We start from the raw sequence: 15885 nt of genomic DNA on the forward strand, positions 1-15885 counted from the left end.
AAGTTTTAATTTAGTTTTTTATCTGCAGTCAAATGACTCAGACAAGCCCTACGGACAAGACCCAAGGTGTCATAGATGTTGAAGCATTGAAGAAAGAAATTCGCGAGCAAATTTTATCCGAACTGAAGGAACAAAAACAAGAACAAAAGCCAGAGAGACCAAAGAGAAAACTTAGTGAAAAACAACTAGCTGCATTAGCTGCTGGAAGACAGAAGAACCCACGTTTGCTGGCGAAAAAAGCTAGAGAAGAAGCAAAAGCTAAAGAAGCTGAAGCAAAGAAAGAGTAAATGGTTTATTTTTATCCGAATTAAATGTATAGACAAATACCTTTAACTGTTGCGTTCAGTAGTGAAAACCCTGACGTCAAAATAAAGGGGAACAGAGTAACGTTTAAGTTTCCAACAGACTGGATTGTGAACATAAATGAAGAGAAGTACATTGGCATAACATCTATGTATATAACACGTGCTTTCAGAAAGGTTGACTTTATACTTCAAGTCGAGATAGAAAATGACGAACAGTCTTTAAGCGCCCAAAACATTCACATATACAAATACTTTAAAGACGATACAACATTGCAACAATGTATGATTTCATTTAATGAGATGTTCGAGAAAAAGTTCAACATTGAAGTACAAACTTTACAGCCTTTACGTGAGTTTCTTGCACAACTGAAAGAAGAAGGTAGTCAGCCACAACTTATAGACTTTCATTATGAATTTAATGAAAATGAAGATGGAACTCATGACTGTCAATTCATTGTATTCTCACCATTCAATGAAGTCGCTAAAAAGAAAGAAAATCCATTACGTATAAGATTTCAAATCTCCGAACCAAGTGATGATTTTAAGAATGTTTTCAATTATGATGCAATGCTTCCGAGGAAAAATGAATTTTCAAAGATTGTAACACCTGGCATTTGGGATAGAAAGCAAGCAATACTTTACTCTAATATAGCCAAAGGCGTTGAAAATGAGTTCATTGGTCATACAAGAACTTCACCACTTCCTAACCCTAAATACTATAAATTAACTGGCTTCAATCGTGAGTTTTGGATAGACATGTACTCCACTCATGACCATAAATGTCCAGTGTTCTTGCCTCCAGATGGGAAGGACTGTCTCTACATTGAAGCACAACTCTTAAACTCTACCATCGCAGTATTGTAAAATCTACGCTAGCTTTATTTTTATCACGAATGACCTCATTGCTGACAAAAATAAATGACCTCAGAACTTCAACTTACGAATAAAGCTTGTTTTAGTCGTTATTGAAAAGTTGAACTTTTCAGCAAAGCAAGGTTGACATGACTTACATAAGTCGAATGCAATCTCTTGACCATCATGAAGTGCTTTGTAAAGTTTCATTAAACTGAACTCAGAGTCTTTGTCATATGTTCCAACAGGTATGTGAATGTTCTTATCTTCATTGTAATAGCATTGTATAGCTTCAGGAAACATTTCATTAGCGGTTAAAGCAATAACATCTTGCTTCACGCCTTTCATTCTGCAGTGAAATGCAACTTCATTTAAATCGTTAGTGAGTAAGTCTATGTAGGTCTTCTTTCCACAGAAAATACTTTTATAAGCTAAACTTTGTTTTCCAGGTGTTATTTCTGCAAAGTCGCTATGAAATTGACCAAGGTTCTTTCCTATAAGTTCGCGACCATATCTCTTCTTAAACTCTGCTGCAAGCTTTGGGATGTCTTCATTATATAAGTGCATACTGTCGGTATCCTGGTAAAAGATTTGAAGTCCCATGTCCTCTGCAGTACAGAATACTTCATTCATAATACGTTTTGACATAGACAGAATATTAACACCAAGTGGACAGAAGTTAAAGTGTCTGCAAATGCTTTTCGTTAGCTTGAAAATAGTTTTATCTGAACCATCCAAACCTTCGAACTTCACTATATGGTTGTAATTTCTTATAGCATATCTTATAGCATCTTTGTCATCTACTATGGTTATTTTTGACTCAATAGGAGATAGAATAGTTTTGCCATAAATGCTGTTCAGAATGAGTTTTATAATTTCTTGTAAGGGGTTTTCTTCTTTCTTATACTTTAACCTTAACTCAAACAACTTCTTTACTTCATCTCTTATTCTCATATCTCTGTTTCCATCGTAATAGTATCCTTGCAACACTTCACATTTGACACCTTGATATTTTATGAGGTCTTGTAATGTTATATGGTCAACATACATGAGACAGCAAGTGTTTGAACTTCTTGGAACGTTAAGTTCTGGATTTAGTTCAGGGTCGCAAACTATTAAATGAAAGTGTCTGGGTATACCAATCTCTGTTATCTTAATGAGAACAAAGAAGCCAGACATAAACTTTTCACCAATGGGTTCCTTTTGGTCGTCATCGAATAAATGTCTCATGAGATACTCTGTGCTTAACATTTCTTCCTTCAATACTTTTGGAATACCTTCTAAAGTATAAAGTCTTGCTATAGCTGAAGGATATAATGAAACAGTGTCGAAGTCAGCAATGAGTTTCTTTTTGCTCTTTTGTTTCATGTTATCTGACAACATACATCTTCCACCTTGAATGCATCTCGAAATAAATTCTCTTGGTTTATTTGAGAGGTCATAAAGATTTCCATTCGGGAAGTATACTCTGTTCTCAAACAATTTGTTAGCAATAGAACAAATACTAACGTAGTCATAAACGTTTAAATCAAACTCTTTCAATAAGTCATTGCGGAACTTTACAAAACCTTCTCTTAAAATTCTTACATCTTGTTTGCAGTAAAACGTGCTATATTTTTCTAAGTCGAAGTGGTTTTCATCTATTCTGCAACCTTTGATGGAATCTATGTTCTTCATAAATGTATCTGCATCATGGATAAACTTACATGCTTCAGAAATGACACCAGTTCTGTTGTCATTTGCTAACAAAACACTGCTGTAGTAGTTATATGGAAATACTTCTTTCGGTCCTGTTTGTAAGTTAAACATAGCAGGAAATAGTTTAAGCTTCTTATTTATAACACTGTAAGAGTCTTTTATAATAATTGCCCTTCCTTTATATAAACCAGTTATTTGCATTGTTCGTGAACCTTTAATGATGGGAGTTCCTTTCACTTCTGTCATGTGTCTTAAGATGAAGTTTATGTCATAACTGAGGTTATGGAAATATATTAAACTCTTGTCAGGAAGTCTTTCCAAAAATTCTGTTGCACAGTTTTGACCCCAAATACTTTCACTAACTGAACCATCTTCACTGTCATAACAGATGTTAAAAGCTTTATGAAAGCCATCCGTACTACACTCAAAGTCAGCAAAGAAAACGTGCTCAGGTATGAACTTACATTTAGCTTTATTTACTTCTTTTGACTCTGCTTTCTTCTTCAGTTGTACACAATACTTTGGAGCATATGTCAAATCTTTAAATGGTGCAAGGTTCTGTTTATATAAGTCAGTCGTATATGTGAAAAGTTCTCCATAAGAAATAGGTTCAAATATTTGCACTCCCACAATGTTTTCATAACATCCCATAGCGGTGTAGTTCTATCATGCGAACTACATATTTATCTTCTCTCTTTGTATATATTTTCATCTGTTTTTCAATGTTCATTCCACCACACTCCTTCAAGATTTCTATATAGTTTCGAATGAAATATGTTGTCATTGGAAGTCTTTCATTTAGCATGTAGTGGTCTTCAACAAGAAGTAAGTCAATAGTTCGAACAGTTTCACATTCTTTTGGTATGTATCTCTTTATTTCATTATGTCTTGAGTCATTGAAATAACCAATGGTAACATTAAATGCTATATGTTGCGTCAGAAATTTCTTGTACTTTACTTTGAGGAAAGTCTCTAACACGAATGACTTCTCTCATGTGGTCAATAGTTTCTTCATTTACTCCAGCCTGAATGCAAGCATAAACGAAACAGTTATCTTCTGTCATAAGTGTTGCAGTTCTTTTGTTCAGTTCATTGAAGATTTGGTAGCGTTCAAGATTTATAGGTAATGTGCAAAGATACTTCCAGAACTGACCGCTTCTCTTCTTATAAAACTTCTTTTCACCATTATCTTTCCAAAAGCTTTCTATAAGTGCTGGGTTTCCTGTTTGCTTAAGAGCTTCCAAAATGGCTTTCTGGTCATTTGTCAGTGTGCTTTCATCTCTATATGGTCTCTTTTTTGGTTTGCCTTTCTTTACATCTGACATCGTTAAGCCTTCATATTCTGTTAAATCATACATCTTTATTTCGTAAGATTCTTTATGTTTGTCAAGAAGAAGTCATAGTGCATTTCAACAATACCTGCAGCATTTGCTTCTATCTCTGATATAAAGTTCTCCTTCAAGAGCTGATGTAGTAATGTTCCAATATTATTGAGGTTTAACGTAGAACATTCATACTTTCCACCAAGTTTATAACATACCATCCATCTCTGTTGGGAGTTTATTTTAATTTTCTCTAAGAGTCTCATGAAAACCTTACCGAAATGTTTGTGTAAGTAGTCTCTGTTTGGTTCATCTAAAGCTTCGATGTTAAAGTCAATGAGTCTATTGCCTGACTTCACATTCCTCTTCCTATTTTCTTCATCTTTCTTTAACCATCTCTCACCTTCTTTTGGTTTGTCGTCAATGGAACGAATGACATTATTAGCTTTGCGAACTTGTTCTATAGCACTTTTAAACATCTCTCTTCTCTGTTGTTTCAGTGTGTCATCTCTCTTTCGTGTTTCACCAACGTTTGCATTTGTTATGTCAAACATTTCTCTTCTTACTTCATGTGGTACAGCTCTTCTTGTTTCACCAACGTTTGCATTTGTTATGTCAAACATCTCTTGACGAACGTCATGTGAAAGAGCTTTACGAGTATGACCAACGTTTGCATTTGTTATGTCAAACATTTCTCTTCTTACTTCATGAGGTATTGAACGTCTATGATATAAGTCAATAGCAACGTCATTTAAAGGAAATGCTCTTGCATGGACTTCGTCCTCGCCGCGTTGCGGCTTTATGAACTCATGAATTCTATCATAAGTTATTTCACCATTATAGTCATTGAGGATGTCAGCGAGTGCCTTTTTGTTTGTTGTGTAATGCTTTGCAACATCTATATTAGCTTCTGTAAGAAGTTGTTTTATTTCCGAGTGTTCTAACTTAGACAACTTCCGATACATCTTTAGTAGGAAATAAAAAAATATTTTTTGAAAAAATAAACTTAGAAAAATTATTTCTTTCTATATTTGCCATTCCGAACTTCGAAAAGATGTTTTATACCAGCATAGAATTTTTCTCTAGAGCTTGGTCTTATATTGTTTTCATGACAATATTTTCTATATTCTTCATATAAAGCCTTTTTTTCATACATTTCATAAGGACAATCTAACCAGAATAGTGCATATCCAGTTTCGTTATCTAGGTCTCTATATGTTTCTTCTGTTTGTAGAATTTCGCTTTCTTCTATTTGTAGAATTTCGCTTTCTCTATTTAGTTCTATGACTATATATTGTGGCTTAAAAAGATGTGGGCAAGAAGGGTCTGGCGCTATGTAAAAAGTTAATTTTTCTGTCATCTTTTCTATCGGATAAAAAATATTTTTGAAAAAATTAGATTAGATTTTTTTTAAGTTATTTTTCAAAATAATTTAATATTTTTATTATAATGAAACACATGCAAGATTGCAAGTTCTTTTCATACAATGCTCTCGCTAATGCCATCAAGAATGAGTTCAATGGTGCTTCAAACGTTAATGTTATCTTTAACAAGAAGTTTGTGAAAGAATCTAAGTTTGGTCAGTATGTCAGACCATTAGCTATCGTCATTGACCGCAAACGTTATACTTCACAAGAGTTAGCAGTAGTTTTGAAACAAAAGAGTTTCTTCGTGAATGTCAAAGATACTCATTATACTGTTATAAAGAACTCTAACATTGACTTCTTCAGTATTGCTATGAATCTTTCCGAACAGAAAGAATATAAGAAGGGTGAAACAAATGTGAAATATTATCCTTCATCTCTGAAGACAATAACGAACAAAGATGTTATACAGAAGCTCCTACCAAAGGTTGAAGAAGCTTCAATTGACATTGACGAAGAAAGTGAAATGGTTGAAGAAATTGACCCTGAAGCTATTTAAGCAAAAATATATTTTTGAATAACTGATGGTGTCACCACGTCACCATGTCACCAGGTTAATTAACTTCTCTTAAAAATGATGACAACATGACATTTTGACAACAGGTATGAAAGGAGGAGGGCATTCATGTCTTACATTTTTGAATAACTGATGGTGTCACCACGTCACCATGTCACCAGGTTAATTAACTTCTTTTAAAAATGATGACAACATGACATTTTGACAACACAGCAGGATTAATGCAAAAATAAATTCCAATCATACTTTATAAAGCTTCATTTACAGGTATTTCATCATCAGTAAATGAATCCTCATTATTGTTTGGTTCAACCTGTTTATATAATCCTTTCATTTCTTCTTTCAAAACATAACACCATGTTTGTTTACCATCTATTCTTCTCTGTTTCCTATCACATTTATCCTTAATGCTCATTTGAAAGTTTTTGTCTTTCATGTCTGATGGTTTGCAGAATAGAGCATTTTTACACGTCATACCTGCACACAATTCATCATAATGTGTATTTATCCATACATCTAAAGGATTTGTTGATAATTCTATTAAATCTTGTTTGGCTTCAGTCATCGGTATGATTCGTACATTAAATGATGAAAGGTCATATTGCATAAAATACGTCAGTAAATTATCATAAAATTCCTTAGTGCATGAATTCATCAAATTCTTGAAATAATCAAATTGACCCTTGAATTTACCATTAACTCTTAAAACTACGTATCTTCTGTCTCCAACTTCAATTTTGACAGGGTAGACGTTATTAGTTACCAAAATGAAGTTTGCAACGTTCTGAGCAGTTCTTCTGGGTTGATTCTTTTCATTAATTCTTATCTCATTATCTGTTATAATTGATTTCAAAGCGTTGAAGTTTGCGAGTCTGTCTTCACCAACATTCTTGAGTTCATTAAGTACAAGAAACATTTTATTTTCAACTACTGAATTGAAATTACCCGTTAGCTCACCTATTTCGGTAATGTTTTTACATGAATAACCGGCGAGAAGTTCAGAAATAATGTCTGTAAATCTGTTTTTGCCTGTTCCCTGAAGTCCTTTCAAAATAATTGCTGTTTCATTCTTGATACCAGGATGTTGAATCATTGATGCAATCCAGCCGAGAAGGTATTTATACACTTCATCGTTATTATCACAAATGGCTTCTTTAATGAAATTCATAAACATCTCAATTTTTGAGTAATCTGGTTTTTCAAGAACGTTGTATTTATAACCTTGAAACGTTGAGAAAACATCTGGGGAATCAGATTTAAAGCAAACACCCTTAACGGTTAATGAAGACAATTGATTTAGTAGTACGTCCCATGCTGTTATTGTTTTACCTTCTTCTTTAAATAATTTAATCATTTTGAGTGACTCTTTCATGGCTGATTGAAGAACGAATGATATTTGATTCATTTTGTCGTGTATGTTGTAATCCTTTTGAATGAAATATTTATTTCCACAATCTACAAAACGGATTACACGTGATAAATCCTCAATTACTTCAGAACTGTTTTTATACTGATGATTTTCAGCCTTGCGTCTAATATCTGTTATCAAAAACGAGTCATCAAGTTTTATATCAAATGTTATTTTTGGCTTACGTAATAAAGGTAAAACGTATTCATCATAATATTCTTTTTGATATAGTTTTAGAATCTTCACTAAAACAAATGGAGAAGTCATTAAATGTGCGTATCTACTACGTGCTTTTTCAAAATTACTTTTTGCATTTTCTGTTAAACTGCAGAAGTTATAAACGTTATCGTATGCTTCATTAATTAAATGATTAGGTAACGAATTAATAGCTTGAAACAGTGTGAATAATGTTATTTCTTTTTCTAAATTCATGTTTCCACCGTCATTATGTACTTCAAAATCACAGATGCCATCAACTATGCTCTGGGCAAGTTTATCGTCAATGTTTACATCTTTGTTTTCATTCATTATACTCTTTATTTCTTCGTTCTTCTGTTCAACTCTTACCTTAATATTCAAATCATTTAATATATCATTCACTGTTCTGGTTAATGTTGAGTCGTAACTTCCACGAATGAATGAGTATGTATTGATTGGTTCTGTTGCATTCTTGCGAACTCTTGAATCAGCCATAACTACTAAAGAACGCTTTGAATCATCCATAGAAGTCATTATGTCAATATCATAATCATTGCAGGAATAGCATTTAATCATTCTGTTCGAAACTGAATAGAAGAAATTAGTGTTACAATAAATGTGAAGACCTCCTGAAGCGGTTTTAACGATAACATCTTTATCCGAAAGTTTTGATAGAATGTCTTTTCTAACTGTTTCTTTAAGTTCATCATTGTACGATTTATTGATATCAACATCTATAATCGTTAAATTTGAAATTTTATTTACTAATAAAGCCATACCAGTTTTCCTTCCTCTTCCTCCATCGTGTTTGAGGTAGTTATGTAAATCAATCTTGTTTTCACCAATTCTTTCGTTGAGGGTTTTAGTTTCTGCCGTAACTAATTCCTCAGCTAATGAATCAATAACTTTTTCATCAGAAACGATATAGTTGCTGTTGTTGTTTGTTGCTGTCATTTATATAGGAATAAAAAAATAAAAATAATTTTAAAACTAACTTTATTTTTGGACTGCATCATATTTTCTGTGATGTTGTCAAAATGTCATGTTGTCAGTAATTTTAAGAGAAGTTAATTAACCTGGTGACACATGGTGACGTGGTGACACCTAAAAACATTCATGAAAACATTTACGAAACATTTACGAAACATTAACGTAAACATTAACGATAAAATATATTTCCGGGACTGTTGTCAAAATGTCATGTTGTCAGTAATTTTAAGAGAAGTTAATTAACCTGGTGACATGGTGACGTGGTGACACCTAAAAACCATTAACGATAAAATATATTTTTGGTCGTTTATGATAAAAATAAATGGTTCATTTACTCACAATATTTTTTTACAAAACGACCCCAAACTTTTAACTTCTTTTCTGCAGCTTCAAATGCTATCTTAGCGAGTTCATATTCTCTAAATTCTCTCTTTAAATCTTCTTGTTCCCATTGGTCTAGTTCGTATGGAGAATCTCTATAACCATAATATATCTCACGTTCATGTTCTAATTGTTTTTCACACATTTTTCCAACTTCTTCTTCGAACAAAGGTTTAGCATTCTCCACTGTATCTTCGAGTTCTTCTTCATCTAACTTCTCATGAACTTTCTTGTCTATGGAGTCCATAATATCTTTGACATAAAATGCATACTTTACAGAGCACCATTCAGCAACAAAATGAACGAGGTCAGCATGTATGTAAATACCTTTGAATTCATTCATAACGCCCTTAGTAAGCTCATAAAATGCTTGTTTTGAGGTTGAGCCACTTTTGGCTCGACCGTATTCTTTCAACCAAAACTCAAGAATTTCCTGCATTTTAGCACTATTGAGAAATCTGTTTAAATGGTTTAACTTTCCTGCTTCTCTCGCCATCTTTGTTGCATTAATGTAACCATCCTTGTCTCTACGTAAGACTTCAATACCATTATAAGTGCCTTTTGTGAATGTTTCACCATTAGATTTGTTCGTGAATGTTTTTGCTTCGACTGACATTTCTGTTCTTACATACAAAATAAAAAAATAAATAAAAATAAAACTAACTTTATTTTTGGTCTTTTGTGAAAATTCACGAAAATTCAAGAGGTGAAAAAACAGGTGAGAAAACAGGTGAAATCTCACCTCTTCACCTATAATATATTTTTGTCTGATTTACATCTAATGAAAAAGTTTAGAAGAATTTTCTTATTCTTTCTGGCATATTTTTGTCTTTCCAGTACTCCCGCTCTAATGGTCCCAGATGTGTTGGCTTTGACTCTCTCAAGTTCTTAGATGGTATAACATCTTCAACACCTCCTTCATATCTTACTTTATAAGTGTCATCGTTTATGTTGTAGTCAAGTATTTCAATAACCACTCCTCGCTTTGCTTCGTCAATGGTTTCAGCAAGTTTGCCATTACTACTTTCAACTAACTTATGTCGAGGGTAAAATGCTATGGAGTCGTCAGCAGCTTTTATAAGATATCCATTACCTTGTGTAGAGTCTACGATATAATAGTTTCTACTTAACCTTAAACGTTTCTTTGTCAACGGTTTGTCGTCAAGAACTACACGAACTTTTGTACCAGGAATGAGGGTAAATTGTGTTGAATTTCTGATATTTTGTGTTTGGCTTCGTTTCTTTTGTATATACTTTTCTTCTTGTTGTTGTGTCATTGAATTTGGTGTATGTCCTGTTGTAGAATGTGTTGAGGAATTATATACTTCGAGAAAATGTTTCATTGTTTCTTCGGTAAAGTCTCGCTCTTGATTTAAATCTCTGAGCGTTCTTATGAAGCGGTTTATGATGCCGAGTATGTTATGGTTATGGTCTTCAGTAGTGTAGTGAGTTATGTTATGCTTAATGAGAAATTCTGTGATTTCATTGCTGAGGTATGCACTGTCTTGGTCTGATGTTAAAGTACTTGGGTTATGTTCTGCTACAAACTTTTGTAAAACTCTTAACACTTCACGAGTTCCTTTATTTTTCATTGGATATGCATATGCTTTACGAGTGTTAACATTTATGAAGATGAGGAATGGTTTATGTCCTCCTTTTCTGCTTTGAATGAGATGTCAAATTGGTATGCGTCAGGAGTGTTGGAGTAAATTGGTAAAAAAGTAGTCGTAAGGGTTTATTTTTGTTTGATGTACAACATTTTTGTCAAAGAACCTTTTCACTTCAGCTCTGTTAGTAAATCCCCTCTTTGCAGCTTCATTGAATTTCTTAAATGACCTCCATGGATGTTGTTCGAATACTTCTTTCAAGCTCATTTATGTAAAGTTAAAGATTTTAACCAACTCGTATCCAAGCGTGCATTGTTATATAAGGAGGCATATAATCTTTTCCATTACCTGCTGGGTCTGTAATACCAGCTACAACATGTGTATGATTTCCTGCAGTTCCACAGAAAATACCTGTGCTAACATCTTTGGGGTCAGTTGTGATATCATATCTATGCATTCCCTGTCTATCCGAACCCGCTGCAAGATTTGTATAACCTCTTTTTGTTATTGAATGTGAATGGTTTCCTTCCACAGATGTTCTTCCACTGAACCTATGCATATGTGAAGGAAGGTTTTCAATACCTATTTTTCTTTGAACCTCCCATCTTCATTGACTGAGTATTAGTGTAGAATGGAAAACTGTCAACTATTTCATACCATCTACCACCAAATAAAGTGTTTGGATTTATTGGATTCATAGACGTATAAACAGCTCCTATAGGATATATTAAATCATATATGCTCATAACTCTATAAACATATTCTAAAGAACTTATGTCATTAAATACCATTTGGAATGTATCTCCCGGATGAAATGTTGCATTTGTTCCACTTTTATAATGTAATGTTAGTTCAATAGAATTATCCAAGAAAAATTCAAAAGTATCTGGTTGAAGACCTCTAACAAATTCAAATGGAGTTGCTGGTTCACCATTTATAATTTCTGTTGTAAATGTCATTGTATCTGGTTTCGAAAATTTCTTTGTTAGTTCTGCATCCACATAAGTTTTGTCGGCTTTCTTATCTAACATTGCTGGTAGTTCATATGCTTCAAAGTTTCTGGCATGACCTTCGATATTCCTGCAACTCTTATCTAAATTGTTAAGAGTATCTTTTACGCTTGTACTCGGATTCTCTAATGGTGCACTTGAACCAAGGTCAAAGTTCAATATTATGTCGTCTGCTCTAACAGTAGTGAAGGATTTATGTGTATGGTTCTTGTCGGCTTTACTGTCTAATGTAGCTTGAAGTTCATTTATATCGGAGATGTTGTGTTTATGAGATTTCAAAACTTTGTTCGTTGCGTCAAGTTCTGTTTTGTCAGCTTTACTTTTAATAGCATCTTCAAAAGTTATTTTTGACTTAACTCTCAAAGTAAATCTTGGTTCAACTAATACACCGTTAACAAAGAAGTATGAAGCATAAATTTCAGCGTTATAACCAAATGATTGTGGTGCTATACCTGTGTCATACTGTACAGTACAGTGTATGTCATAACCTTTAGCACGAATGAATTTATATCTTCTTTCATTAACATTTTTCGTATTCACTTTTTCACCCTGTGTTAAATATCCATGATAGTCCGTTATAATCTGTTCATCAGAACTTATATAATGAACATGGTTTTTGTCTGCTTTATTGTCTAAAGAAGTTTGAAGTTCATTTATATCGGAGATATTGTGTTTATGAGATTTCAAAACTTTGTTCGTTGCGTCAAGTTCATTTTTGTCCGCTTTACTATTTAATGTAGCTTGAAGTTCATTTATATCGGAGATATTGTGTTTATGTTCTTTATCTGCTTTTTCGGCTAATTTCTCTTCTATCTCATTTATTTCAAGTTCATGCCTACCACCACCTCCCGAAGAAGTATTTTTCTTCAGCTCTTGAAGAACGTCCCATTCGCCATCTTTGGTGTCAATAATGAGACTTTGAGTTAAAACCTTTCCTGTCTTAATGGATGTTTGTAAAACTTCTTCTTCACCGTGTTCGGGTCATGGTCGTCATCATATCTTGTGAAATCAGAGATGTTGTCATACATTAACATATCTGTCTCAAAAGTTCTGCTATTTGAAACTGGAACGAAAGATATACAGAACTTTCATCATCTCCTAAAGTCAAGTCTGCTTTCTTAAGTATTTCTTGAATGTATGCAATGAGAACAGAGTACCTTGGAAAATATTCGAACAATATTTCATTAGCTGTTGGTTTTGGTGGTTCTTTTGGAGTTTCTGTTGTTTCAGTTCCTTCTGTAGGTTCTGTTGGAGTTTCTGCATCTCTTGACTTCAATGCTCTTGCTCTCAAAGACCTAAATGTTAGAGCACCAGGTTTTACAAAGGACTTTATAAATGCTTTAATAGTTCCTGGTAAGTTATTGTTAGCATTAAGTAAGTTCCTTATGCTTCCATCATGTACGTCCATAGCACTATGTAAAAAATCTATACTTTTTCTGTAGTCAGCAATAGACTGACTGTGATTTTTTATAGATTTGTCAATACCTTTAAGCCAATCTTCATGCATGTCTGATACTGAGCCAAGAATATCATTTGCTTCCTTTAGTGTATTTTGTGCTTGTCGTAAAGTATCCAATCCCGTACGTGCATTGTTTGCTATACGTCTTACAGTATCTATTTGACTCCTTGTTTCTTGCATCCAACCAGATAAAGTTTTAATAGTATCCGAACCATTTGAAATGAAGTTCAAAGCATTTTTAACGTCATTTAAAACTTCTTCACCAAGTACCGCCCATATCTTTCCGATTTGGTATTGAAGAACTCCATATGAAGCAGCTGTTAAACCAGTATTTATAAGGTCCCATATCCATGATTTAGCAGTTTTTCCATCCTTTCCATCCTTTCCATCCAAAACCGTTTTCGCCTTGAGGTCCTTGTATTCCTTGTATTCCTTGTATTCCTTGTGGTCCTTGAGGTCCGGTGTCACCCTTCTCTCCTTTCAGTTCATCTTTATGTTCGTTATAATATTCTAATGTCATAAGGTGTACATCATTACTGCTACCAGCAACGCCGAAGAATTTTTGTTTCTATTCATGACTAAATTCTTTAGGCATTTAATGTTGTCGTCAAATCGAAAGCTCTTTAACAATTCAATGAGAACATTTAATACTTTCACTAATGAGGCATCTACTGTAGAATTTATATATTGCACCGTTCCATCATTTATGATGGGAACCTTGCTTGTTGTAATGAATGGGTCATAAGTGTTAAAAGTATCGAAATCAATGACTTTTTTAGTTTTTCCATCGTCAATGACTAAATCATTGCCTTCAATGGTTAAAGTTGAGTTTTCGTTTACTAGTTCATGTGCTCTTCTTGCTTCATTTGTTTCATACGCATATGCAGCAATAGTCATATTTTTAATGAGAATAAAAATGTTGTCTATTTGCAAAGTACAGACCCAAACGAATACGGGACAGTAAAGCTACAAACAAACTTAGGTCTTCAGAATGAAGCGCTTGCTTTCAGAGTTGTTGACTTCAATACTATCGCAACTTTTGTCATAACAGATGAAACAGATTTCATGGAGTTTGAAATAGATGACAAAAGAAGTGTTGTAACATTTCCTAACAGAGCCGAGTACAGAATAGATAAAATTGCTGGAGTCATAGATACTCTCATAAATGAAGAAACTATTGACAACATAGGTCGAACTCTCTTCTGAGGGAACATTGAAGTTCAGTAGCAAGAAAGAGTTCAAGATACCAAGAATGAGTCATAGAGTACAACTTCTTCTGGGAGCATACCATATGACATTTCCTTTGAAAAGTGTTGACAAAACGATTGAGATGAAATCTGTTCCATACGTATGTTATGGTAATTGTTTGTACGTTGAGTCTAAAATAGCTAATGTCACAGGTATTTCAGGAGTTAATAGTAAAGGTTCAGTAGAATATAATCCTTCTGTTATGCAGTCAATTCAATGTTCATTCCAAACGTTCCTGTCATAGCAACTCATTTAGGTAAATGGGTTCGCATTAGTCCTCATAATTTGAAAGACATGCAATTCAGACTTGTTGACTTTCAAGGAGAGCCTGTAGAACTGAAGGCACCAGTGCGAATGACTGTTGAAGTTGACTTTTTAGAAAATATTAAATGCAACAGCTTACAAAGAACTCAGAGCTAAAATATAAAGTATGAATGTTATGTATTAGGTCATGAACTTTGGTTGTTGCTGTTTGATGAAACAAATGAGTTAGTTATGCCAGTCAAAGAGAACAGAAAAAGGGCGTCAAAGGCGCCGAGCGCAAAGCGCTATATTGTGTTAGTGAAAACTGCACCAAGTCAATAAGATTAGGTTTGCATTATGAAGATGAGTTCGATACTGTTGAAGAAGTTTTGGACAGATATTACAAATTGCTAACTTGAATTTTTTTGACTGACGGCGCAAAGCGCCAAGATGGGCTCAAAGAGCCCTCCTGACTGCTTTAATTTACTAAAACATATTTCAAGCAAAGCTTATAGTAAGTAGATAGTTTTGTATACTCGTTCGAATATTTATACTTAAACTCAACTCCTGTAGTTCCTGGTGTTTCAATGATGCGGATGTTACCTATTTTCATGAATAGTGGAGTTTGACCACAGCATTCGATTTCAGGGTCGAGATAGTCAATGACACATTGCTTTCCTGTTATTCGTGATATAACATTTTCAAGGTCCTCCTTTGTTAGAATTATTTGGTTCTTGCTTATAAGATTTGTCAAAAGCTTCTTATCGTCTTTGAGTAAAATTGTTTGGTATAACTGAAGAAGGTAATGGTCTACGTTATCTGAAGGATTTGTTTGAACATTTGTGTAAGGGTTGTCGTTGGCTTCTCTTGAAAGAATTTGGTCCAGTGGTGGATACTCTAACTTAACATCTGATGTAGCGTTAGCGTTTGAAGCTGAGTTTAAATTCACGGCGCCATGCGCCAAGATGGGCTCTTTGAGCCCTCCCGACTTAAGTTCTGGTTCTTTTTCTTTCAAACACTCTGAACTATAGTTCTTTATGACAATATTGTTTGTCGTTCGTGAGTCAACATTTGATGTTGGTTCAATTGGAACATTAACGGCACCAGCTAAGATGGATTTGCTTCTCATTTCATATAGAATAAAAACCTTTTATATGTATGAAATGAACAATATACTCGACAAGGGTTTGAATGTAAAGCTAACGAATGAAAATATTGTTGAA

At 33.8% G+C, this 15885-nt stretch overlaps 10 protein-coding genes and 1 pseudogene across 11 annotated transcripts, besides 1 other annotated feature; 3 read left to right on the plus strand and 8 right to left on the minus strand.

Annotated features, from left to right (window-relative positions):
• Positions 1-15885: part of a mobile genetic element that runs on past both edges of the window.
• On the plus strand, positions 33-287 carry TVAGG3_0695430 (uncharacterized protein; the record flags this gene model as incomplete). Its single annotated transcript, XM_051243187.1, has 1 exon — positions 33-287. The coding sequence occupies one exon, from the start codon at positions 33-35 to the stop codon at positions 285-287; it is 255 nt and encodes an 84-aa protein (XP_051089774.1).
• On the plus strand, positions 312-1169 carry TVAGG3_0695440 (uncharacterized protein; the record flags this gene model as incomplete). The annotated part of the gene is made up of 1 exon (XM_051243188.1): positions 312-1169. The coding sequence occupies one exon, from the start codon at positions 312-314 to the stop codon at positions 1167-1169; it is 858 nt and encodes a 285-aa protein (XP_051089775.1).
• Positions 1230-1790, minus strand: TVAGG3_0695450 (organellar and viral DNA polymerase type B; the record flags this gene model as incomplete). Its single annotated transcript, XM_051243189.1, has 1 exon — positions 1230-1790. The coding sequence occupies one exon, from the start codon at positions 1788-1790 to the stop codon at positions 1230-1232; it is 561 nt and encodes a 186-aa protein (XP_051089776.1).
• TVAGG3_0695460 (organellar and viral DNA polymerase type B) lies at positions 2228-3101 on the minus strand (the record flags this gene model as incomplete). Its single annotated transcript, XM_051243190.1, has 1 exon — positions 2228-3101. A coding segment is annotated over one exon (874 nt), but the record flags the coding sequence as incomplete, so codon positions are not given.
• Positions 4358-5142, minus strand: TVAGG3_0695470 (organellar and viral DNA polymerase type B; the record flags this gene model as incomplete). Its single annotated transcript, XM_051243191.1, has 1 exon — positions 4358-5142. A coding segment is annotated over one exon (785 nt), but the record flags the coding sequence as incomplete, so codon positions are not given.
• On the plus strand, positions 5627-6100 carry TVAGG3_0695480 (uncharacterized protein; the record flags this gene model as incomplete). Its single annotated transcript, XM_051243192.1, has 1 exon — positions 5627-6100. The coding sequence occupies one exon, from the start codon at positions 5627-5629 to the stop codon at positions 6098-6100; it is 474 nt and encodes a 157-aa protein (XP_051089779.1).
• On the minus strand, positions 6366-6683 carry TVAGG3_0695490 (uncharacterized protein; the record flags this gene model as incomplete). Its single annotated transcript, XM_051243193.1, has 1 exon — positions 6366-6683. One exon carries the CDS (start codon positions 6681-6683, stop codon positions 6366-6368), a length of 318 nt encoding a protein of 105 aa, XP_051089780.1.
• TVAGG3_0695500 (Prim-pol domain family) lies at positions 7425-8678 on the minus strand (the record flags this gene model as incomplete). Its single annotated transcript, XM_051243194.1, has 1 exon — positions 7425-8678. A coding segment is annotated over one exon (1254 nt), but the record flags the coding sequence as incomplete, so codon positions are not given.
• On the minus strand, positions 9046-9716 carry TVAGG3_0695510 (annotated as a pseudogene). The gene has a single exon. A coding segment is annotated over exon 1 (671 nt).
• Positions 9972-10687, minus strand: TVAGG3_0695520 (integrase core domain containing protein family; the record flags this gene model as incomplete). The annotated part of the gene is made up of 1 exon (XM_051243195.1): positions 9972-10687. A coding segment is annotated over one exon (716 nt), but the record flags the coding sequence as incomplete, so codon positions are not given.
• Positions 15272-15695, minus strand: TVAGG3_0695530 (uncharacterized protein; the record flags this gene model as incomplete). The annotated part of the gene is made up of 1 exon (XM_051243196.1): positions 15272-15695. A coding segment is annotated over one exon (424 nt), but the record flags the coding sequence as incomplete, so codon positions are not given.

Source organism: Trichomonas vaginalis, chromosome III, assembly GCF_026262505.1.
Source record: "Trichomonas vaginalis G3 chromosome III, whole genome shotgun sequence".
NCBI classification, from domain to species: Eukaryota; Parabasalia; order Trichomonadida; family Trichomonadidae; genus Trichomonas; species Trichomonas vaginalis.